The following is a 24,907-nucleotide window of genomic DNA, read 5'->3' as shown; positions in this document are numbered from 1 at the left end:
TCTCCATCACGTGGCTTCTTGCCTGCTATTAGGCCAATGCTGTAGCCTGGAGGAGTGAGTCAATAAGATGCTGCAGCTGTCAATTCAGTTTGAACAATGCCAAACTACTTCGGGTAGTTACTTGAAGTATTAAACACTGAAATGTGCTGAGTATCATATTTTAAATTGCCTTCTACCTGAGGGTGCTCAGAAATAAAATTAAATGTGGTTATGGTGAGGGGAAGTGTTATATTCAGTCTCTAATTGAGCGAGGGAGTGGTCTGAATCATGTAAAGACAGGCCTGGCCTCTGCAAGTGTCTGGAAAACCGTTTTTGTTGCGTGATGAGTTAAATGAAACCTGTACAGAGCAGGTGTCCGAGCAAAAGTGAGTATGTACAGAGAAGGATCCTTGCCCAGGCCAGGATGTCTGTTGTCTGAGCTCTTAATCTAAACTGCTCCAAAGCATGGAGCAATTGAATTTATGGTAAAGTTATTGCTAGTCTGTGACAGAGCAGTAGCAGTAGGGTAACCAGGCCACATGTGTATCCAGTAATGTAAGAAACCTTGTGGAGAGGGCCACGTAACTGGTCCTGTCAGTTTGATAGCTTCGTGGAGATGCCACCACGCTGTCTTGTCCCCACTGCTGGTTGTTGTCAGTAGAGGCTGAAAATTTAGGCAGTGCTCAGAGATGACAGCGGAGCTGAGCCCAGGTGCTGGCTCTGATCCTGACTGCAGCGCGCAGCTGTGGGGAAGCCAAGGCTCAGCTCGGCTGGTTTCCTTTGCAGGTGCCGGAGTGGGTGATGTGAACGTGGAAGTGGAGGATCCTCAGGGGAGAAGCCTTGCTGAAGTTACAGTAGAAGACAAAGGCAACCAAGTCTACCGCTGTGTCTACAAACCCGTTCAAGCCGGTCCTCACATTGTCAAAGTGACTTTTGCAGGGGAGGCAATTCCCAAAACTCCTTGCAATGTTCTCGTTGGAGAGGGTATGCTTTTTCAAAATGCACCTAAATGTAGATGGTCCATTTTCACCTTGGGTATGATCACAGAATATGCTTGAATCTTGCCTCGGGCCTTTTCTTTACCTTTCAACATCGTAGACCTGATTCAGTGGGTCACCTGGGTGTTCACCTGGTCAGAACAGTGCTCTCTAACAGTAGCTTTTGCTGGGAGAGGTTTCTTTCTGCCTAGATCTCCTAAAAATTAAGCTGCCCTTTGTATTTTGTTGAGATGTTTTATGCAGCTATGCAGTATCTTGCTATTTTCCACCTTTGTTCCTCAAATTACTATATTTACAGTTTTCCTTCCTAACTGACACCTAACTTGCTTTCTGTTCCATCCTTACGTGCTCCTATGCTTTTAGATCTCTGCTCATCTCTCCTGAGCTACCCTCCATTTGTGGAATTTTGGACTTCACTGCTAATGGCTTCATAGTTGGTAAGAGGTGTGCAGGATGCTCCGTCATGTTTGCTTTTTCGTAAGCTTCTAGCCTGCAGCTTGTCCCAGCTAAGAGTGTTTTTCTTTCTGTTGGGGTTGGGGAAGAAAGTTGCAAGCCAACTGAAATGCTGTGTGACCCAGTCAGTGAAACTTGCTTAACCACAAACTGCCTGACTCAGTTGTGTAAGGGCTCCACCAGCCTTTCCCACTCCGAGGTAGGCTTGCTCACGTGTGCTCCCACCCCACCAGTTCTCAGAGCTAGCAGGTGGCATGCGATCTGTGCTTGTACCGTCCAGCACGGGACGTGTAGTGGTGTGGCTGCTGTGAGGGTAAAGGTTGTAAGCTACTGAAACATGTCAGAGCATAACGAGCAGCTTGGCAGATTGGTGCTCCTGCTGTAAGCACGGCGTATTGTGGGGAAACGCATGTGGGGATGAAGCTACCGGGAAGCTGTGATTTCTCAGTCTTTTCAAACCCTTTAGGTCTCTGGAGTTGAAGACCACCCGATAGTTGGATTATTTAACGACAGTCGTTCCTAAGTGTGCATTAAGTCTTTTTATGTAGCAGCTCTGCAGGCCTGGAGAAGCACTTGGTGGCAAGCGTAAGGTTAAGCTCAGCCACATGTAGCCTTCTGCCCCAACCCATGACTGCTGTGGTCTGCGGGGTCTTCATGGCCCTGCTTCTGTAGGTGTGAGCTGCCACAAGCAGGGGGTTGATGTGACAGCTCTTAAAGAAGCAAGTGCAGAACTTGGCTCCAGTAGTGGCTGCTGTTCCAGTCTGGTGCATCTGAAGGAATGGCACAATAACATTGTTCACTAGGGCTTACCTGCAAAGGAGAACTTCACCCCATACTGCAGCGTGCCTCTACAAGTGGCACAGTCTAAAGAAGATTGTGCCTCGTACAGTGGATATCTGAGGGCAATATCCATGCAAAAAATTTGTTCTGGTAACTGGCATCAAATTAGAAAGCAACATGGCTTCAGAGTTGCTTTACTTCTTATATGGCTCTTGCAGGGGTCCACTGTCACCTGGCTGCACTGAATGCAGCTGTCCAAAAGCTGGGGGACACAGACGATGGCAAGGCAGACTCTGTATGTGTTCTTCTTACTACCATAACATTAAGACTTGTGCTGCAAGCTCAGCTGTGGTTGCCCTGAGTCAACATTTAACTAAAGTTTGTTCCAAGCTGGCTAGGCTGCGTGTGTTTTGAGAATCAAAGGCTGCATTGATGTCTGAAATTCCCTTGCAGCCTGCAACCCGAATGCTTGTCGTGCCACCGGTAGAGGCCTGCAACCCAAGGGTGTCCGCATCAGGGAAACAGCTGACTTCAAGGTTGATACGAGAGCAGCGGGCAGTGGAGACATTGGCGTGACTATAAAAGGACCAAGTAAGTGTGGTGGGATGAACTGGTGCTGTGGATGGGTTTTGGGGAAGGGAGCAAAGCAGAGATTGCGAGGAGGAGGAGCAGCGAGGAGATGGTGGCCTACTGGAACCGGTGGGGTTTGTATCACCACAGCATAACTGAGAAAATCCACACCACTATCTGTCCTCCAAGCTTTATGGGCTCACATTGCATCTTTATCTGTCTGTAGGAGCAAGTCACACTCCAGGGTCTCTGGCAAGGTGGAAAAGCTGCCCTCATAAAGCTAGGAATGCCTTAGAGCAGCATTCTGGCTGCACTGGGTACTCAGCACTGCATGAGCAGGGAAGGAGAGGGTTGAGGGAACCTGCCAGCTGGCATGGAGACCTTCTGCCAGGATCCGGCCTCAGGTCCTTCACTCTGCCACGAGCTCAGCCCACAGCACAGCAGTGCAATGGGGGTGCACTGGTGGCTGCTGCCTTGTGCTGGGGGGTCCTGGGGCTGCCCAGCAGTGGCGGCTGTGCTGCTGCTCCCCATTCCCTGTGCCTGGGCTCAGGGAATGGCTTTGTTTGTGTTGTACTTTGAGTCAGTCACCTCCCCCCAGGCTGGGGCTGTATTAAAAGGTGCATTGTATTGCCTTCACCTCCTCCACCCGCACAGCCTTCTGACTGTGTGGCTTCGTGCGGTTACGGGGGGGCGGGGGGAAGCAGCAGCCGTAGCGATATAAATTTTAGTGTATTAGGCTTTTCTCCCCAGATTCTTCATCTTGAAGAAAATGAAAAGTAGGCATTCCCTGCATATTTGTGGTTGCAAAGTCTGACAAATGTTAAGCTTTTTTGTTTTAACATATGACATGCATCATACTGCAGACTAAGAAAATAAAACACAAGGGAACCTATTAAGTCTGGTAACTTAAAATACTTTCTGCTGTATTTCTTCTGGAAGTGTTTGCTGTCTTTGTCCTAGAGGGCAACCAGAACTAACTTCCTTTATAACCTGACCTTTTTTTTTTTTTTTTTTTCTCTGGTGGGAGAAATTTATTCTTACAAGTTAAAATAAATACTAGAAAACATGAACTTGCCTGAGTAATTGACGGCAGGATGGAAGCTGTTAAGTTTAATGCTGAACTGATCTTTCAACAGAGGGCTTGGAGGAGCTTGTGAAACAAAAAGGCTTTATGGACGGTGTATATTCATTTGAATATTATCCAGCTACCCCAGGGAAATACATTGTCACGATTACATGGGGTGGACACAACATCCCCAAAAGGTGAGTTACAAGTAGCATTGTTTGAGGTTTTTGTGTCATTCAGCAGGCTGTGTAGTTGGCAGGCTTTTAAAGCAAAGCTGACTTTTGAAGAAGCTCTGGTGGGACGTTTACAACCGGCAGTTGCTGTGACAGTTTATCTGCAGCCAGTTTTAGGGCTGCAGAGGCTTTGGGGAAGCTTTGAAGGGTGATTTGCATGAGTCTTGATAATCCCAAAATGGTGAATGCAAACCAAACCAACAAAAAATACCCAAACCAAAAATGAACAAACAAAAAAAAAACAAACACACAACCTTGGTGGCTCAGGTAACTCCTGCAGGTTGAACTTCACTGTGAGTTTCTGAAGGGATCTGTTATTTTAGTGTCAGAGATTACAGCAAGCAGTGCAAACCTAGTACTTGACACTCAGGATCTGTGGTGCGAGGTGTAAGTGCTTGATACATTAGATGACCTCTCTGCTAGAAAGACTGTCTGCTGGGCGCTGTGCCATCGCAAGATAGCATCTGTTAATTTGGGAAATCCAGTGTGAAGCCTCATTAAAATGCCTGGGGAAAAAGCATGTATGCTGTATGTGTCCTTGTTTCTAATTATGTGCTTTTCTTTTCTCTTGTAGCCCCTTTGAGGTTCACATAGGTCATGAAGCAGGTCCTCAGAAAGTACGAGCCTGGGGGCCAGGACTGCATGAAGGGATTGTGGGCAAATCAGCTGACTTTGTGGTAGAGTCCATTGGCACAGAAGTTGGCTCTCTTGGTATGTTACTTTACTTAATTTGCCTGAAATACTTAAATATTGCAATGCCAGTAACAAACTAATGAGAAAACTGAGAAGGAGTAAAACAAACTAAAAAAAAAAACAAAAGCAAACAAACAAACAAAAAAAGCAACGAAAGCAGATCAGGAAGATGTTCTAGTCTAAACACAAATTTATATACCAGGGTGGAAGTCTGTACTGAAGGCAAGTCCTAGAGACAGGAGCATGCTTGTGACAGAGAATGTTTTCTGTGGTTTTGTGGGATGAGGTACAGAAGGAAATGATGTTGCTGAAGAAAGGAGATAGAGAGCATAAGGAATGGTTAAGGCTAATAAAAAGCAGTTTGGGGAAACAGTGTTAGATTAGCAGCCACCACAAACCTATTGTGCAGTTGATAAATAAGTGTTTCTTTTTCAGGCTTTGCAATAGAAGGTCCTTCTCAGGCTAAAATTGAATGTGATGACAAGAATGATGGTTCCTGTGATGTAAGGTATTGGCCCAAAGAGCCTGGTGAATATGCTGTGCACATCATGTGCGATGATGAGGACATAAAAGACAGCCCTTACATGGCCTTCATCCGACCAGCTTCAGGAGACTTCAACCCAGATAAGGTGGTGTATAGAGCTCACTGTGGCATTTGAGTCCTTGATAAAACTATTAAAAAAAAAAACTATATGTTTCTAAAGGCTCCTGGTAACACACTAGACTCTTAAGCTGACTCTCCTTACAGCTCTGAATTTGCCATGCTCCAGCCAGATATTACTCAGCTTTTTCTAATAATACTGCTGTGGTTTCAATTAAATATAATGGAAACTTGCTGAATTAGTCTAAATTATCAACTTTCAGACAAGCCTCTACTTGTATCCTGTGCTTCATGAATTTTGTGGGAAGGGAAGGTCTGTAGAAATAAATAGCTTAATTTTACTAATTTCTGGATTGCAAGCTAAGACTCTTGGTTTTGTTTTCAGGTGAAGGCTTATGGTCCAGGCTTGGAGAAAACTGGCTGTATAGTGAACAATCCTGCTGAGTTCACAGTTGAAACCAAGGATGCTGGAAAAGCGCCTCTGAAGATGTATGCGCAGGTAAAAAGCCAAAGGCAGAGATGTGAAACTCCAGCAAAAGGGCTTTAATACCATTGAGAAAAATGCCTTAAGTATTCCTACTCAATTACACACCACTTAATTCTGAGCATGTAATTCTGTTGCAGCTCTGTGCTTTGATCTGTATAATGTAGACAGGCAGCAAATCTAACTCAAGACAAGGTGACTTCTCCCTTAAGTATGAAACACATGGCTTTACTTCTGCAGCTGGAGCCTCCTCAAAGAGGCAGGCTGTAATTTTCTGGAGTTGTCATTCAAAAGCACCTTGAGTGTCTTTGAGCCTGTGAATCTCAGGTGAACTTGTTGAAATATGTGTTGTGAGATGATGTTTGGAATGAGCAGTTTAGTTGAGGAAGACTTACAGGAGTGTAATCTGTATGTTTCTTCAGTGTTTCTGAGCTGCAGTTCTGAGGAAAAAAGAAAAAAAAAAACATTTTGAAACATTCTTGGGATATTCAAATTATACAAAGGGTTTTTAAAGTACCTGACCCTTCTGCTTATATTCCCTGCTCTTTAGGATGGAGAAGGAAACCCTATTGATATCCAAATAAAGAGTAAACCTGACGGTGTGTTTGCCTGTTCCTACGTGCCAGTTAAGCCAATCAAACATACAATTTCTGTTGTCTGGGGAGGAGCCAACGTGCCCAATAGCCCATTTAGGGTAAGTACAGAGGGGGATATCACTACTTCTATCCAAGTAGGACACTGGTGCTTAAGACTGTGTGTCATTACATCTGGGATGATAAACCCCTTCTGTGATCCTGAAGAAACTGTACTTGTCTGTTGTCTTTTGTGGGAATATTTCCACTTGAAAAGAACTTTCTGCTTTTACAAGCTTACATGTTGGAGGTCTCATATCAATCCAGACGCAGCCTGAGGGAGTTAGGGCAGTTTGTTCTTACCTTGGTACTGTTTTCATATAGCCTCTGCCCAAGTAATGCTCCAGCTTGACTCTGGTATCGAGTGTGATTTGGGTGTATGATTCTGACTCTTGTCAATCCATACAGGTCCTGATAGGTCAGGGGAGTCATCCTCAGAAAGTGAAGGTGTTTGGACCTGGTGTGGAGAGAACTGGCCTGAAAGCAAGCGAGCCAACCCACTTCACTGTTGACTGCACTGATGCAGGAGAAGGTAAAGGCAACCTGGATTTTGCTGTGGTATCAGAACTGCAGGTCATGCAGGGGTGGGAATTAAGTTTTGTTTCCTGCTGCTGGTTTTCCTTTTTTTTTTAAACGGAAAAACCTCGGACAACAGAACACTAAAATGAATTGTGATGTGATCCATTTCATCAGTTAACGTGGTGACTTGTGCAGCTGCTGGAAATCAGAATGTGCTGGCTGTTTGGCTAGTGATATCTGTACCATCTGGTGAAAAACTTCCATTTGCTTTTCCTAGGTGATGTCAGTGTTGGAATTAAGTGTGATGCTCGTGTGGTCAGCGATGAGGAAGAAGACATAGATTTTGACATTATCCACAATGCTAACGATACGTTCACAGTGAAGTATGCCCCACCTGCCGCTGGGCGCTACACTATTAAAGTGCTTTTTGCAGGAGAGGTTTGTAATCTTTGTTTTACAGCCTAATATTTCCAGGGTCCGTGTTCTCTGGCTGCATAGCACCTGGCACTCAACAGCTGACTGTGGCAATGTACAGATGGCTCTTTTCACTTCCGCTTACATGCACCTTGTCTAGTCAGTGTTTTAAGAACTCTTTTCTCATACTTGAAGGTACACAAATAAGGGGGAGTTGGCTGGAGACTATGAAGTTCAAGCAAGTAATATGTTGAACTGGCATAGTGAGTGTGGTGTGAGTCATGGCTTACCTCCTAGGTCTAGAGGCAAGGAAAAGCTACATTCTAAATGATAGAAAACCTATCTTACTCTCCAGGCAATTTGGGAATAAAAATAATATCTTAAACAAAAAAGTGGGAGAGGCCCCTGCAAACAGTCCAGCTGTTAACTATGTCCTAGACTTTGAATGCTGCTGTTCAGTAAGGCAGAGCATTTAAATGAGGTGAAACTTTACTTAAGATGCTGCTGGAGATAACCATTTTAAGATGTTTCTGCTTTCATTTTATCTGTCTGGTTTGGGTAGTGAAGAGTGACATGGCTATGTTTAGAGCTGCATTTTCTATTGCAGGAAATTCCTGCCAGCCCTTTCAGAGTTAAAGTGGACCCTTCACATGACGCCAGCAAAGTGAAAGCTGAAGGACCCGGGCTGAGCAAAACTGGTGAGACCTAGGTTGAGATGGCATGGCTGGTGCTAGACCATGAGCAGCTGCTGCAGGGTGGCTGCTGCCTTGATGGATACTGCTGGGATTCAGCAATGCAGTGCTAGATAAAGCTGCTTGGGGTGGCAGACAATTGGAAATGGCTCTACTCCCTTGGCTTTTTGCTTGAGCAGTATTTATAGGTACTGAATGCTTCTTGAGAAGAGTTTCTGCGTGCGAGCTCTGTGTAATCTAGAATTAACATTTTTCTTCAGGCGTGGAAAATGGCAAGCCAACACACTTCACCGTGTTCACCAAGGGAGCTGGAAAAGCACCGCTGGATGTGCAGTTCAGCAGCCCTGTGCCAGGAGAGGCAGTGACAGATCTGGATATCATTGACAACTATGACTATTCCCACACCGTTCGGTACACTCCAATACAGCAGGTAGGTCTGACTCCTATAGGAATACAAAAGAGAATGTCTCATGTTGCTGTAATGCCATGACTGCCTTCCCTGGTGCCTGTACGCAGGGGAATTTGTGGTTAAAGCCTGCCAGGATGTCCTGTTCCCTTAAGGCAAAGCCTTCATGACACAGGGAATTAGAAGCTAGTGGTACAGATTTCTGGTTTAGTTATGGGTAGCTTTTCACTGTTTAATTTCCTGGGACCAAGTGAGTTATTGAAGCAGCAGCACAGAGCTCATGTTGTCATTCCACACTGGTGATATCTACGTGCTGCCTTATCTGTTGAAAAGGAAAGGTGGCAATCCATCCCGGGGTCTGAAACGGAGCCAGCTGCTGCACAGCTGGCCTGGCTGCCACCGCCGTCTGCAATGCTTTAATGCTGAGGCTGCAGTGTGCCGGCTTTCAGCGAGCCGCTGCTCTGCTGCAAACCAGAACAAGGTGAAAAAGCACAGCATTTGGGCGACAGTACTGCCCCTCACAAGTAGAAAAATGAAGGAATTGGTGCTGAACAGGGAATCTGGACTGCAGATCAAACACGTCAAAGTATTTGCCTGCATTTGAGGTTTGCCCTTGGGTTGAAAATAACTTCAGTCTAACATTTTGGTTCAGACAGATGCTTCCTAGCAACACCATTAAAGAGCTGAAAGTGGAAGCTGCTAATAACTAGAAGTATTTTTGCTTATGCTGTGCTTGTGTGTTTGTAAAGTGGTGTTAAACTCCAGAATGCCTAACTCATGAAGACACAGGCACTGTAGTGCTGAGATGAAAGTGTTTTGCTATCCTGAGTAAACAAGTGAGTTATTTAAGTCATCTGTAGTGACTTCCTTGAATGTAGACGTATAAAAATGGGCTGATATGGGGGACTGAAGCTTTATTTATCTGATAATACCAGATTAGCATTCTTGGGCTCATTGTAGAGCTAGCGTTTGTTTTTGGATAAAGTAGCTGCATGATCTCAGGATGTGGCTGGTGTGTCTATTTGGAGAAGCTTTTGCTTGTTCAGTCAGGGTTGGTATGCAGGAGGGAGCAAAGTAACCCGAACCCTGCGGGTGTGTATTGTGAGCAGTGACCATGCTTCATGCAAAGGGCAGAGGTGAGACAAGCCAGATACTGAAACCAGGTGTCCTCTGCGTAGGTTGTCCTCAGGGTTACTGCACCCCGGTGCCACAATTAGAAACCCTCTGGCTTATTGCCTCTGCGTGAGGGATAGTTTCATTAGTGAATGAGTTTGGATTTTATTAAGCCATGGGCAGACCTGGTAGCCTTTCACATCTTTCCTTGGTGTTTAAAAACAGTTTCAACTGCTAGACTGTGGCATTCAGATTCTACAGGGGTAGCTCTGCAGTGCAGTGGGGAGCATCTCAACTGGTGATGTTTCAACAGTGGTGCAGTACAAGTCCCCTAGCTGCAGAGCGTGTGTGTACGTGGCTGTGTGGTGGAAATATGCATCTGAGGGAGCATGTTGGGTTGTGGAAAAGCTGTGGACTGACAAGAGATGCTCGCAGGTAGCAGTGGTAGGAAAACAGTGGTTAGAAAGAGGTGGAATTAGACTGTACAGTAATTAGTAGCCTTGCTTTTCCTCCAGCCTGTGAGTGCGTAGATCATTCCTGAACCCTGCCTTTTTAGGGCTCACCAGCAGAAGCTTACCTAAGAGCAGAGCGGTGAGACTCTGTACTCCTTAAAGAGCAGTGGGAGGACTGTCTAGGTAGTTAAATTCCTGAGGGACCACGTCAGCAGCAGAGGATCCTTGGTTTAATGCTGTTTACTCAGCCTTATCTCTCTCACTTGTGGTGTTGCTACAGCTACCCGTGAGTGTGTTTTCTAAAAACAACCAAGAATAATCATGGAAGCTATTCACTAGCTTGTGTGAAACATCCATGATTATTTCACTTGGGAGCTGAACCAGCCAAGAACGAAAAGTAAGCAAACAGTGAATATAGCTAAAATATGGACTGCAGTAGAAGAGAATAAAAGGAGCACACATCTTGGGCTGGAACTTGCCATGGCTGTGTGGTATTTCAGCCAAAATACACAAGAGCATTAATCTTTCTGACTTGTACAGCTTAAAGCCCTGGTATTTGAAATGCTGTAATAATACGGCCTCTTTGCAGGCTGGGCTCTGGCCTGGCCTCGGGGTGGGATACCTGGTCTTGAGGGCTGGGAGGGTGGGAGCCAGCCTGTGCTGCCTCTGTGCCAGGAGAAAAAAAAAGCAGATTAGGTGAAATGATTATGTACTGCTTGAATATTAGTGATCTGTATGAAGTGAGGCGTTAAGCTAACTCATAAATTCTCCAACTAGGGTCCAATGAAGGTCTTGGTAACTTACGGTGGTGATCCTATCCCTAAAAGCCCTTTCACTGTGGGAGTTGCTGCTCCGCTTGACCTAAACAAAATTAAAGTCAATGGACTCGAAAACAGTAAGTACGTGTGGGCTTGGAAGCCCCATAGCCTGCCTCTGAAGGGTCTCCTAGGGCTGTGCAACAGCCAACATGTTCTGCTAGAACATAAGTGGGCAAAACGAGCTTTTCTTTAACTTGTTGTAATCGAGGGATAAACCAGCTTCATGCAATTTCATAGCATTGCTGCGCTGGCTTAGCTGGTCCTTTAGAGGACTGAATTTCAATTTTCCTCTTTTTTTTGTTTTGTTTTGGAAAAAAAATATGTAGAAAAAAAAATGCGTAGTAAGGTTTGTGTTGGGATTTAGTCCCTTGTGGTGAACAGGACTGGGCTGTTCACCAAACCAGGAACCTGCTGATGAAATTGGTTTTCCTGGGGCTAGATCATTGTTCAAATATATGTAACTGCTACAGTGTGGAGTTTGATTCATACGGTCTCATTTTCTGAAAGCAGAACAACTTAGGGCTGTGAAATGTCGTGTTCCTGAAATGAGCCTCTATTACACTGTTAGGCCATGTTTTACAGCCTTGTTTAACACTGTAGCTTTGTAACTTCCAATTAGCCAGGGCACTTTGTTATTTTTTGTTTGATTCTTTTTTTTTTTTTTAATGTAGAAGGGCGTAGGCTGAGTAAGGCTCTGCCAGTGCTTGCTCCCTCAATGATATGTGCATTAGGGATTTCTTGGAGTATTGTCAAACATTAAGTACTCAATGTAGTAATGCGGATTTTGCCCTTTTTTCAGGAGTGGAAGTAGGGAAGGATCAGGAATTTGTAATTGACACCAAAGGAGCTGGTGGACAAGGTAAACTGGATGTTAATATTGCCAGTCCTTCAAGGAAAGCTGTGCCATGTCTGGTGGAGCCAGTTCCGGGTAAGGAGTGCAGTACGGCGAAATACATCCCAAGAGAAGAAGGGCTGTACATGGTTGATGTGAGTTATGATGGCAATCCGATCCCAGGGAGCCCCTATACTGTGGAGGCTACTCTTCCTCCAGATCCCTCCAAGGTAAGGGAATGGTTAATGGCTGTAACAGCAGATAATAACCGAAAACTGAATTGTGCGCTATGGTACGAAACTTTTGGCTGAACTAGTCCCTGGAACATCCTTTCTCAGAGCGTTGTTTCGCTTGCAGACTCTGTGACTCATGGAAGTCATCCTTAAAACACTATTTGGAAACATTTTGAACTAATTAAGAATACCGCAGGCATCTTGCATAGTGTGGCACATGCAAGAATCGCTCCTAATTTAATAGAAGTTGGCTTCATGACTGTATCAAATGTATTAATTGAGATGTTTCTTTCTAAGGAAATAAATTTCAAGGAAAACTTGTCTACAGGTATCCAGTGTTCAGCATGTCTACCTCTTATATTCAGTGGCTGGACAAAAACAACTGTGGCAAGAGCACGGATATCCTTGTCTAGAAGCTTGTTTGGAGTAATGAGATACCAACTGTACAGTAAAGCTGGGAGGAGTGACAGACTTTGCTTTCTGTCTATTTTTAAGAGCTTGTTAGTCAAGTCTCACATATAAACAACTGTCTAGGTGGTCTGCAATAGCATGTGAAGTTAAGCTCAACTGCATATTCTCTTCTAGGTAAAAGCTCATGGCCCAGGTCTTCGAGGAGGCCTTGTTGGAAAACCAGCCCAATTCACGATAGATACCAAAGGGGCAGGAACTGGCGGTTTGGGTTTGACAGTAGAAGGCCCATGTGAAGCTAAGATCGAATGCTCAGACAACGGTGATGGAACCTGCTCTGTCTCCTATCTGCCCACGAAACCTGGAGAGTATTTCGTAAACATCCTCTTCGAAGAGGTCCACATTCCTGGTTCACCATTTAAAGCAGACATAGAAATGCCATTTGATGTCTCTAAAGTTGTTGCCACAGGCCCAGGTCTCGAACGTGGCAAAGTAGGTGAGGCAGGGCTGCTGAATGTCGACTGTACGGAAGCGGGTCCTGGTGACCTGAGAGTGGACATGGTGTCAGATACTGGCTCGAAAGCTGAAGTCCAGATTGATGACAACAAAGACGGGACCTACGCTGTGACATACGTGCCACTCTCGGCTGGCATGTACACAATCAAGATGAAATACGGAGGAGAGCAAGTGCCTAAATTCCCTGCCAGAGTCAAAGTGGAGCCAGCAGTGGACACAAGCCGAGTTAAAGTGTTTGGGCCAGGAGTGGAAGGGAAAGGTGAGAATTACCCAGCTCTTGTCAGAGTTTGTAGGACTGAAGATCCTTTACCCTACACAGTCTGTTCCAAGCAATTCAAGTTGTAATGGCTTTGTGTGTTTCCATGGTGACTTTCGAAGGGGTTGTTTTGTTATGTTCCCAGATGAGTTGTTTATCATGCTGGTTCACAAAATGTTTCGTCGTCTGAAATGCATGTGGTTCTTGAAGTGACTCTTCAAAATGTTGTTCTGCAGATGTATTCCGGGAAGCTACAACTGAGTTCACTGTGGATGCTCGACCTCTAACAAAAGCTGGTGGTGACCACATCAGGACACAGATCACAAGCCCATCTGGCTCCCCCGCAGACTGTCAGATCCAAGACAATGCTGATGGAACTTACGCAGTAGAGTACACGCCGTTTGAAAAGGGTAAAGTCTGTTGTTTTGTTTTGTTGTTTTTTGTCTTTTTTTTTTTTCCTCTTGAGAGGGGAAAACCAACAGCAAACATCTCTTCTGACACTTTCATTTGGCAAACTGTTGAGGTCTGCCAGTAACTTTGCATTCTGGTGGTTGTTTGTGTTTGTTTTTTTTTTTTTGCCAGTAGAGAAGCTAATTCTACAGGAAGTATCTATTTTAACTTGAAAAGTGACTTACAGGAACTTAGCTTCAGAAGAACAGTGCATCTTGGTTACGAAATACTAGTGAAATTTTGTGAAATGCGGGAGGATGGTCTTATTCATCTGCTGACATCTAAGTCCACAGGAGTAGAAGTGAAGTGATTAAAATATTTAGGGAATTTACTGTGTATTTTCCTCCTTTTACAGGTCCCCACACAGTCAGCGTGACATACGATGGTGTGCCTGTGCCAAACAGTCCCTTCAGAGTGAATGTGACAGAGGGCTGCCACCCGTCACGTGTAAAGGCACAAGGACCTGGACTCAAAGAAGCTTTCACAAATCAGCCAAATGCCTTTTCGGTTGTCACCAGGTACCTAAGCCTACTTGATCTTTCAAGAATATCTGAGGGAGAGAGGGAGGAGTGTAATGGGCTGTGCAATGCAAGATGCTAAATCCAGTACAAATATTTATAAAAGGGCCAAACTATGTACTCTTGATTAATGTGTATGCTATCTCATAGGTTACTGAGCACTTTGCTCTCCAGAGATTATGAGCTGATAATGGTTGAGGAGTGCTCCTACAAACAGGCAATTCTAACAATCTGTATTTCTCTTTTGCAGAGGGGCAGGAATTGGCGGCCTAGGAATAACTGTTGAGGGACCTTCAGAATCTAAAATTAGCTGTAAAGATAACAAGGATGGGAGCTGCAGCGCTGAATACGTTCCTTATGTTCCAGGAGATTACGATGTCAACATCACATATGGGGGAGAGCATATTCCTGGTAAGAGCTCTTGCTCAGTGGCTTTCTGAGGAGGGAAGGTGTTGAGCTAAGGACTTGATGCCTTCGCTGCATCTCCCTCTTGCTGGGGATGTTGAGGTGTTAATGTTCTGCTTTTCCTGGGAGTACAGGAAGAAATTGTAGCACCTGGCTGAGGGGAGCAAAAGAGCATGTCTAGATGGGTGGGATAAGGACAGGGATGCTAGCCTTGACAAACAGCACATACAGGCCATGCTGGTTCTGTTGTGTCAGGGAGGACATGATTTAAGTGCAACGTAACTTGTTAGGTTAAGGAAATAGAGCCTTTGATTACTGCAGACTGTTCTGCAGTAATATGGTCTAATGGGGGTTATATGAAGCCTATATTGTCATGAGGATTGCTAATGTAGTAAGTGTATTGTCATGACGCTTGTATTAAATGTTCTAAGTTTTGGTCACTGCAGGGAAGAGAAGTGACCGTTTCTGAAAGCAAGCATTAATCTGTGTGTGTGTTTGCACTGATATCAAGCTGAAGTGAAGTAGGTTTAAGCAATGTTCCAGATGCATCTGGAAGCCAGCAGTTTACAATTAAAAGAAGGATGTTTTGCTTGAAGCCAGTGATTAATGCTCCTAAACACCAGGCGCGTTTTGCTGCATTGTGTGCTTAGTGCTGTCATACAGCATATTTCTAATATTCTTTCCCAGGCATTCAGAGGGAGCTGTTTTTTTTTTTTCCTGTTGGCCCCATTCTATTTATCAACATACTAAAACTGTTAAAAAATGAAAGAAACAAATGCCTGTGTGAAGCTTTGTTTGTGCTTCTGGTTGGTTTCGTGCATTTCTTCTCAGGTGTTCAAAGCAGATAAATCACAACTGAATTGTTACACTGTGATCAGAGCAGAAGCAGATGGTCTGAGGACTAAAACTTGGGTTATAGCTGACAATTTGGGTTCAGCAGTCTGCAGCACTCAGCTTGGCTACTTCCAGGTGCAGTCTGCCAATCCTTCATGTACTCCCTTTAAAAAATGTTAATTCTACATTTAAAGCTATATGCTGCAACCTGCTATTTGATCAGTTGCCTGTGCCTTGCAACTTTTATTCTATATTGACTTAGTGCATAGCATAGGTTGAGCTGGTGCTGTCTTTGATAGTAACTTGTCTTGTTTGCGTAGCACAGAAGTGCCTGAAGTATTAAAATGGTTCAGTCCACAAAGCCAGAGCCAGCCACTTGCAGGCGTTTGGGCATTTTACTGCAACTGTTAAAGCTGTGTTGTTTTAACACTATCCGTCTTAACTTCCAGGCAGTCCTTTCAAGGTTCCTGTGAAGGATGTTGTGGATCCCAGCAAGGTGAAGATTGCAGGGCCAGGTCTGGGAACAGCTGTTCGAGCCAAAATCCCACAGTCCTTTACTGTAGACACCAGCAAGGCAGGAGTAGCGCCCCTGGAGGTGGTGGTGGCAGGACCCAGAGGTAAGAAGCAAAGAAGTCAACCTGGCTGTGCCCATCTCTGCGCTCGGGTGGGTATCGTGCTCCTGGCCCTGCTTGCAAGGGTGGTGATGCCCCTTGTAGGTTCCCATTCCTCTGGTCCGTGCATCTGGAGAGCTGACCCATGTGTACTGCTGTAAGAGGAGGAGAGCTGTGTGCTGTGCAGGGCTGCTTTGAGCAGTGTCTTTAAATCGCTTTATCCTAATCTTCACAGGTAACAGAAGTGAGATGAGTAAGCATCATCGATGAACAAACGTGGCTTAGGTTTAGGCATAAACAAGTACATCCAATGTCTCACAGCAGCCTTCCATCTGAACCCAGGCTGGCTGGCATAGCACAGCATCTCACCTAGAACAAGCAGCCTCTCAGTCAGGGCAGCCACCACTCGCCGAGCACAGAGCAGAGCTCAGTTAGCGAGGGCGCTGCTCAGACCAGTGCGGGACCATTGCTACAGCCTTGCCCCTCTGTGGAGCAACATCACCAAAATGATCCCCAGAGCCCAGCAGTGAAATAACTGTCCATCCATGAGGCACAGCTGAGGGGCAACTTTAAGCCCTACTAGAATAGTAGCAAGGGGTAGTGTAAAGGTTGCCCCTATCAAACTCTTCAGATGCCTCCAAGTTGCACCTTGCTAGGAGGTGAGAGCCGGTTCACCACTCGAGTATCGGGTCGTCCTGGTGCAAGTGACTTTCAGGTAACAGTTCTTTAATTTTAGCGGATGAGACGGATTCCCAGGGATCGAGCTCTCCTTTGAAAGTGATTTCGGATTGTAAAGGTGATCCAAAGGGTGACACTGCAACAGGTTTGAACTCTTACTAACTACTGGCAACTTTGACTCTCAGAAATCCAACTGGCAACAGCAAGAATCATCTGGAGGAGGGAGTGGGAACAAACTGTGCTGCTTTTCAGGCTTTGCATGACAACTATACATTTCTTTTGCACTCACTATACTGCTAATCTTTCCTGTGTTTCAAGCCAAGTTGTAATTGTAGACTGCTTTGTGTGTTGATCTGGACTGATACGTCACATAATCTGCTGTAGGTTTTGCTTAATGCAAATTGAAATAATTGATCCTTCTTTCTTATGACTTTGGCAGCTTGCAGGATTCTCCTGTCTAGGCAGTGAGCCTGCCTTTGCTAATACTTGATTGTGAAAGACTCAAATTGGTGAATGCTATGCACTAACAGGCTTTAGGGCTCAACTCTGTGCAGTGAATCCCAGTAGCAGTATGTAATCTTGTAAATGGCAGTTCAGGCAATTATAACCATTACTCATTTTCTTCGTGGGAAGATCTTCAGAGTATTTTGAGCAATTGCTCTTGACCAGGACTGTACAAAAAGGCAGATTTTCCTCCAGTATTTTCATGCTAGCTTTTGTTTACAGTGAGAAGAAGGGTACCCAGAGAGCAGTTGATGGCAAATCTATCTTAAGTTAATGGCTCTTGAATACAAAATAAGGGAAACTGATCGCTGATCCATGCCCACTACCTTCATTCAAAACAATAAATAAATAAATAAAGAATGAAATGTAGCTTGTTCCAAATTGTAAATCAGCAGAGCATTGTGTAACATCAAATGGCTGATAAGGAATTGAGTTTTAATATCGCAGCTGAGAATTGTCTGTTGCTTTTTTAGGAATTGTGGAGCCTGTTAATGTGGTAGACAATGGAGATGGCACCCACACAGTGGTGTACACCCCTACCCTGGAGGGGCCGTATATGATCTCTGTCAAGTATGCTGATGAAGAGATTCCTCGCAGGTAAGGTGGTGAGGATAAACTTAGATAACCTGAAGAGTTCATGACCTGATTGTGCTCTTCCAGCACATGAATACTATTTAAGGACTAGCTGTGGTCCTTTCTACTAAGCCAGTGCAGCTACATGCACGGCTTCTGGGTTTAGCGGTGATTTGAGACTGCTGCATCTACAGCAGGGATGCCAGAGGGGAGGTGTATCTGCACCTCAGCTCCGGCTCCCATCTCAGCTCATCTGCCTGTGGTCTTTCTGAAGATGTTCATCCCTGCGACAAAGCTCTGCTTTAAGCTTTCCTTTCTACTCCAGACAGTTACTGGGAGAGCTGTACCTACTCCTCAGGGCAGTAACCAGAACACCATTCCATGGGTTCAGGCACTGCAGAGGCTCTGGGATGTGTGTGTGTCCCAGTAGCTCAAATGCTCCGCAGCATGTCAGATCTCCTCTTGAGTTAGCAGTGTGCTGTATCAGCCTTTGAGGGAAGGGAAAACTGTCCCAGTGATCGGCTGGGCATTGGCTAAAAGCTCAAATGAAGCTGGTAGTGTCGTCAAATGCCCCTTGTGCTGTCCACCTGTGTAGTGTGTTCTGCAACAACGATCAACCGTGACTTAGGAGGAGGGGGTGGTAATGCGTGTTTTTTTTTTTCTTTTCTTAAAGTCCCTTCAAGGTGAAGGTGCTTCCTACGTATGATGCCAGCAAAGTGACAGCAAGTGGACCAGGTCTCAGTTCCTATGGCATACCAGCCAGCCTGCCTGTGGAGTTTGCTGTGGATGCTAAAGATGCTGGGCAGGGACTTCTCACTGTACAGATAACTGTGAGTAATTGCAAGACCATGCAGGGGTTGCAACAAATTGTTTCTAGGTGGGATTGAGTGGCTCCTGTATGAATTTGTGCACAGCCTTCAGAGTTCTGAAGACTGGACTGCTGGCTGGGCCTTAAGCTCTGTATTTGTGAAGCTCTTGAAATTGCTTCTCTGAGACTTCTGTCTTAGTCATCACCCATGCTATGTTTGGCTCATAATTAACCTTACACTCTGCAAATGCCCCCCCAAAAGAGATAAATACAGGTTCTTTACAAGATTACAGAAATGATGGAATTTGAAATGGAGACGGCCTGCTATCAGTGTAGTTCAGCAAGGCCACAATGTAACATCCACACTGAGCATTATGTGATGATAACGAGTTTCCCTCAAGGTTGCTTGAAGTTGTAAGCCATTTAAAGAGATATTACAGGAATGTTTTTTGTTTGACTTGGTTATTGCATTCCCTGAAGTTTCAGATGCTTGGACTCCATGGCCTCAGCAAAAATGTCTGTGTTTAGTGGGCCATAAAGCACATTTCTCAGCCCTGGCATGCCTAGGTCATGGCATGGCCGGTTGTACTTGCCGTTCTGCATTCTTGCTCCCGTGCTGTCCCATCTGCTCAGGTGCTGCAAAACAATTGGCTTTATTCTGGAATGCAAGTGTGCCCTTAAAGGATCTGGGATATTTATCAGAGTTCCCAGCATGGCTATGGCTTTGAAGATTAAGTTCCACAAGCCCTGTGTGGTGGGAATGTGTTTTCTCTAGCTTCTGGTTCTCAGCTCGTGAATGCCAAATATTTCACAAGGATCTCTGAAAGGAGCAAGCTCTTTCACACTGTACCTGGAATCTCAAGTCTGTCACAGCTTCTACTGTAGTCCAGGCAGCTTAAGCCATAAATTATAAATGGCATCAACATGTAGATTTGTGTGTGAGCAGGCCTGGAGGACTTTCTAAAGTGCTTCACGCTTTGCAGCTGTTGAGTTGCACTGAAAGCTGGGACCGGCTCTGTCCGAATCATTTTACACAGTGCTGATCTTGGTTTTAGATAAGGAGGCTTGATGCTGAGGCTCAGGTCTGTATTGTTTATGCAGCTCTTTAATTCTTCTATTCAGTATAGGAGTAGTGTTTGAAGGGACTGCACAGACCTGCTTTTAACTGTAGATCTTGCAGTATCTCAAGAGCTGGATGCCTCATACTGGAGTCTGTTGTCAGCCCTCCTCAGTGCTTCCTGACCTCAAACCTTTCAGGGAGCAGCTGGGCGAAGCAACCCGGTGCTTTATCAGGATAGAGATGCCTGCTCTGACTCCTGATCTGTGCCCTGGGGACCTGGGAGGTGTTCTTCATTTCCAGCAGCTATATGACAACAAAGCTTAAAACTTCGTACAGTTAATGCAAAGTAAATTAAAATGGCTTGCTACATCTTAAAAGTTTTGGTATCAAGCAAAGCCCAGCTGCTGATAGCGTGGACTGTTTTACAGTGCTCATAATAATCTATTCCTAGTACTTTGATTCTGAGCTTCAGTTCTGAACCTCTTTGATACCATCTAAGTATGGCTGTGAAAGGTTTGCTATCCTGCTGGAGGAAATCATAACTAACTTCATGGCGCCTAAATCTTCTGCTTTGCTTTCCTCAGGACCAAGAGGGCAAGCCCAAGAGGGTGGACATTCATGACAACAAGGATGGCACTTACACTGTGACCTATGTCCCCGACAAAACGGGCCGCTATACAATCGGCGTGAAGTACGGTGGCGATGACATCCCGTCCTCTCCGTACCGCATCCGGGCATCTCCAGCGGGCGATGCCAGCAAGTGTTTGGCCACAGGTGTGTGCTGGGTCCTGGCTATTGCAGTTGTTTGTACTTGGTGTAACAGTTGATGTAACAGGCTACACGTGCTCTCTGTGCGCTGTCTAATGAGTGTTAATTCTGAAAACGTGCTAATTTGAGGAGGGAAAAGAGCACGAGGGATCTGACTTTGTACAATACACTGGAGATTTGTGTAATCTGGCTGCTCCTGCAGGAGGGGTTTTCATAAAGGTAGAGAACCCTCTACCCCGTGGAGTGAACAGGATTCTCTTGCAGTCCCTAGCAAAATCTTTTAAACCATCTAGGGTGTTGCTACAAACAGCTAGATGCAACTGAAGTTTGATGCTTATTTTGGCCTAGGTAAACCCTGTTGAGAATTGCAGTGAGGTTGATTTAAGAATATCACACCTGCACATGTTCACTGCATTCATGCTCTTTACACTAATAGAATTGCAAGAAGCTTTTCATTCTGAGCAAGAGCAGAATTCGTGCTGTGGGTGAAAGTAGCTGGCTGTGTACTTTAAGGTTAGCAAATCCTGCTCAGACTGGGTACAGTAGTGTTTTCTGCTACTTTTCTGTCTGGTTGAAGTTGGCCAGAGTGCAGACGGACTTTTGGAAGAGGGAATGGAAGGAGAAACCTTCAAGATAAAAAGTTACTACAACTCAAAAATCAGTACCTTGGTAGAGGGGAGGAATTCTAAATTTGTTACTGGTGGAGCGCATTTATAGCTTCAGCCCTGGCCCATTCTCATACCGAGTGGTCATCATGCAGCTTTGGGCTGGCCACCATGGCAAGCTGCCACCTCCCAGCCAGCAAGAGGCTGTGGGAAGGAGCAGAAAGGGTAGGAACTAGTTACAGCAACAACACTGAACGTTAAGTCCCGTGATTTATAAATAAATACATTGGGCAAGGCCAAACTGAGCAGGGAAACTTAATCTCTGGTTGTAGACCCGTGAGAGTTGTCTGGGCATTGTACCGACCTGAATTGTGCAGTGAGAGTGTACCCAGTGCCAGACCAGCAGCTGGCTGCTTTCAGGCCTGTTTAAACCAGAAATATGTTGCTGGCACAATGGAAAAAACAGAGCGGCAGGTATCCCCTTTGCTACAAAAATTGTCTAAAAGAGGCCCTAATGGCTGCTGAATCTGATACTGTTCCAAGTAACTCAAGTCGCTAACTATTCAAAATAACAGTAATGGCAATTCCTCGCAGATGCCAGGTTAAATTTCCCATTTCCAAGAAGTGGCTTTGATTCGCAGCTGCCAAGCTGAAATGCAGGCGCTGTAGGAGTAGCTGCTGGAATACTGTTCAGGTACTAAAATGGCAGGTTTGTTGCCATTTGAAAATGAGCCATTTACCCAGTAACGAGCGGTGGTCGAAAAGCAGGGGTATCAAATACACACTGCAAACAAGAGTTAATAGTTCTCATTTAAACACAGCGCTCTTTAGGCTGGATCTGCTGGATTTGGGCATTGTTTCATGATTTTTTTGGACGCGTGGCAAAGCAGTGGAAAATTGTTTGCTGTAAATGTAAGGGGAAGCATGGCCATGACTGCTACTGTGCCATTTTACAGGCTGTGGTGGCGCAGATGCTTGCACGGGGAGTTTGGTGTTCAAGCAGGGATAGCTAAAGCTCAGCCACTGGCTAGGGTAGTAAAAGATAATGCCTGTGGCTCTGCATAAAGGAATATGGTGATAAGGGCATGTGTAAGGCGCTGCTTCCTTCAGACTTCCCTCACCTCTTTTCTCATCCAGTCTCCCTGACTGCAGAGGGGGAGGAAGATGGGTGGTGAGCTCTTGCACACCGCCAGCCTTTCCTGTGCTGGCCAGTGCCGTGAGCGTCCCTTGCCATACGTCTGCTCCCCCAGCAGCTTCTGTGGGGCCCTGGTGCCAGGCTGCCTGCCTGGGAAAGCTGCCCTCCGAATGGTTTCTGCAACAGAACTTGCCTTGTAGGTCCTGGGATTGCACCCACTGTGAAGACTGGCGAGGAGGTTGGTTTTGTGGTCGATGCCAAATCAGCAGGGAAGGGAAAAGTGACTTGCACCGTCCTGACGCCAGATGGGACAGAAGCTGAGGCAGATGTTGTTGAAAATGAGGATGGGACTTACGATATCTTCTACACTGCTGCCAAACCAGGAACCTACGTGATTTATGTCCGCTTTGGTGGGGTGGACATTCCCAACAGTCCTTTCACTGTTATGGTAAGCCAGCTCTGCTCCACAAATACCTCCCGCTCAGATTCCTGATTCCATGTTTTATTTAGTGATAGGTTAACTGCGTGTGTAATTTTTTAGGTATTTATTAGCCTAGCTAATGAGTCCATGTTACTCACAGAGCTTATTTTGAGTAGGCAATGTCGTTAGGTGAAAAGGGATAGAAACTATCAGAGGCTGAAGGCTTGGCTGCTCTGAACAAAATATTTCATTTCCCGACCACGTAGTTCTCTTTCTAAATGATGTAAGAGTGGTTGTAATCAGCTTCTAAAACTAATTATTTCAGCTGTCATCAGATACAGTGCTCTGACCTGTCCGTTTTTCACTCTGTAATGCTGACCCCAAACTAAGAAATGGTGTGCAACTCCATTTCACCCGTGTTCAGGCACTGCTTTCCAGCTTCCCTCCCAAACTCCCCCAAACTCCGTTGTCCCTTTGCTGTGCCACTGGTGACCTTCCCCCGTGCCTCTCCCCTGTGGGTACGGGTGGTTTAGCAGCCCCCCAGTTGGAGGTGGCTGTGGTTATGGGACCGCTGTGGTTGTGGGACCACCGGGAGGGGCGGTGGGGGGAGGAAGGTGTTCAGGTGCCGTGCCTTCTGTCATGAAATGTGGGAATGATGGCACTGGAATAACGCCTAACCTGCCTTTACCACCAACCAGGCTGTAGATGCAGATGCTGCTGCCGTGCGGTCGCAGGAGACAGTGGGTGCGCCCCCCGCTGGATTCCGCCCTTGGGTACACAATTTTTACATTTTTTGGTTGGTTTCCCCCATCTGTGTTCCATTTCAGATGACGGCCTGCTTCTTGGGACTGCTTGATTCTGTCTGGTCATTGTATTCATTCTTTCTGTTTGATCAATTGTTCTTGGGATCCAGACCTGCTTGTTCCATGTTGCTTGAAGGGAATCTCCAAGTAAACTCTCCATAACCTTAAACACGAAGAGGATCATTACGCCCACAGCTTCTACTTCTGCAATGTCTCCTGTTAGCAAAAGCAACCTGACTGCATTGCTGTGTTTTCCCAGTAAAATAGCACCGTGTCTTGAGTCCAGAGTCGCATTGTGAAACTAGTTTCTTTTGTCAATTTTGTGTTGCAATCACCCTGCCACATTCAAATCACTTTCTCTTCCAGGCCTTAGCAACTAAATCCTTTCAGATGGAGCCACTCTGGGTCTTGTGTGCACTACGTTGTCTCCCATGCTCTCGTGTTCCATTTTGACCTCACTTTTTTCCAGCATGCTTTCCATCCACCTGCACCGTGTTTGATTTGCTCTGCTCTGCCATGTGGTGGTGTTGTGGAGGAAAGCTTGACTGGCCGCTGCTCTAGCTGGGCCCAGTCCAGGGGCTGCCTGACCACCATAATCACTGCGCCCTGTCCTGCTTCTGCTCGTGGTGGAGCTGCTCAGAGCTCAGCTAGCTCGTGCCTACCTTCATCTGTGTCGTGACCGACCCTTTTGCTTCCTGCAGGTGACAGAAGAAGCTTACGTACCGGTTGGAGACATGAACGGCATGGGATTCAGGCCCTTCGATATGGTTATCCCCTTTGCTGTAAGGAAAGGAGAAATAACAGGTACCCAAAGGACACAGAGTCTCTGGGGAGGTTTTGCTCTTTGTTAGCGTGTTTATCCATTTGCAGCCTGTGTGGTCTTGGCCATAGCATGTGGAGGAGAAGTGTATTGTGCCAGTAACTTAGTTGCTTAATTTCACAGCAAGTGGCACCCGCTGAGGGTTAAGTGGGATACACCCCTGTGATGGTTTGAGTTAAATGAGGGAGTTCTTGGTGCTGCCGTGGCCCTTGGCGCTAGGCTATGAATTGCTATGCTGCAGGACCTGCTGCTGCTTTTTACCCTCTGGAGCAGCTATATATGTCCTTGGTTATCTTTGAATATATTTTGTGCAGATGCTGAAAAAAAAAAATAAAAATCTAATCTTGCATCCCTGTCACTTCCCTTCTCCAAAGCACTTCCCTTCTTCTGCATGAAGCATCATCTGGCAGCACCCCAGTCACACAAAGCCCCTGTGCGTGTGGGCTGGGGCCCCCTTGCTCTCTAGCTCAGCAGTCCCACCCCAAGCCCTGGTCTGTCCCTGCTGAAAGGATTCTTGATCTCAGAGAGGGGGGTGCCTTGTGATGAAGTACATCAGTGCCTTTCCTGGGGCTTGCCATGGAAATTCTAGTGGCTGAAGCAAACAGCTCTGCCTGTGGAGTTTGTAAGGTCACAGGACTGTTTGCCAGATGTCTACCACTGTGTTGTATTCATGTAGCTTAAGCAGAAAACATGTCTGTTTAGTGTTCCCATTAGTCTCCTATTTGTGCCTGTGGGTAAAAAGTTTAACAATTTAAAATGCTTGTTT

The 24,907-nt window shown here is 45.7% G+C and overlaps 1 protein-coding gene across 5 annotated transcripts in view; it reads left to right on the top strand.

Annotated features, from left to right (window-relative positions):
- The window catches only part of FLNB (filamin B), an 85,220-nt gene that overhangs the window by 44,159 nt on the left and 16,154 nt on the right, over nt 1-24,907 (top strand). For 2 of the 5 annotated variants that reach the window (XM_082768419.1, XM_082768415.1), the window contains exons 11-35: nt 766-963; nt 2,664-2,801; nt 3,917-4,043; nt 4,654-4,790; nt 5,208-5,401; nt 5,759-5,872; nt 6,408-6,551; nt 6,898-7,021; nt 7,286-7,446; nt 8,030-8,120; nt 8,375-8,544; nt 10,863-10,980; nt 11,703-11,965; nt 12,554-13,151; nt 13,385-13,558; nt 13,954-14,116; nt 14,367-14,527; nt 15,805-15,972; nt 16,703-16,789; nt 17,622-17,745; nt 18,395-18,551; nt 20,174-20,363; nt 22,298-22,545; nt 23,217-23,291; nt 24,023-24,125. In XM_082768419.1, coding sequence (XP_082624545.1) covers nt 766-963; nt 2,664-2,801; nt 3,917-4,043; nt 4,654-4,790; nt 5,208-5,401; nt 5,759-5,872; nt 6,408-6,551; nt 6,898-7,021; nt 7,286-7,446; nt 8,030-8,120; nt 8,375-8,544; nt 10,863-10,980; nt 11,703-11,965; nt 12,554-13,151; nt 13,385-13,558; nt 13,954-14,116; nt 14,367-14,527; nt 15,805-15,972; nt 16,703-16,789; nt 17,622-17,745; nt 18,395-18,551; nt 20,174-20,363; nt 22,298-22,545; nt 23,217-23,291; nt 24,023-24,125 — 4,227 coding nt within the window. The remainder of the gene's footprint in view (nt 1-765; nt 964-2,663; nt 2,802-3,916; nt 4,044-4,653; nt 4,791-5,207; nt 5,402-5,758; nt 5,873-6,407; nt 6,552-6,897; nt 7,022-7,285; nt 7,447-8,029; nt 8,121-8,374; nt 8,545-10,862; nt 10,981-11,702; nt 11,966-12,553; nt 13,152-13,384; nt 13,559-13,953; nt 14,117-14,366; nt 14,528-15,804; nt 15,973-16,702; nt 16,790-17,621; nt 17,746-18,394; nt 18,552-20,173; nt 20,364-22,297; nt 22,546-23,216; nt 23,292-24,022; nt 24,126-24,907) is intronic. The other 3 variants (XM_082768417.1, XM_082768416.1, XM_082768418.1) reach the window with 3 other exon arrangements.

Source organism: Aythya marila (assembly GCF_965140915.1).
Source record: "Aythya marila genome assembly, chromosome: 10".
Lineage (NCBI taxonomy): Eukaryota > Metazoa > Chordata > Aves > Anseriformes > Anatidae > Aythya > Aythya marila.
This window is presented reverse-complemented; position numbering and strand designations above follow the sequence as displayed.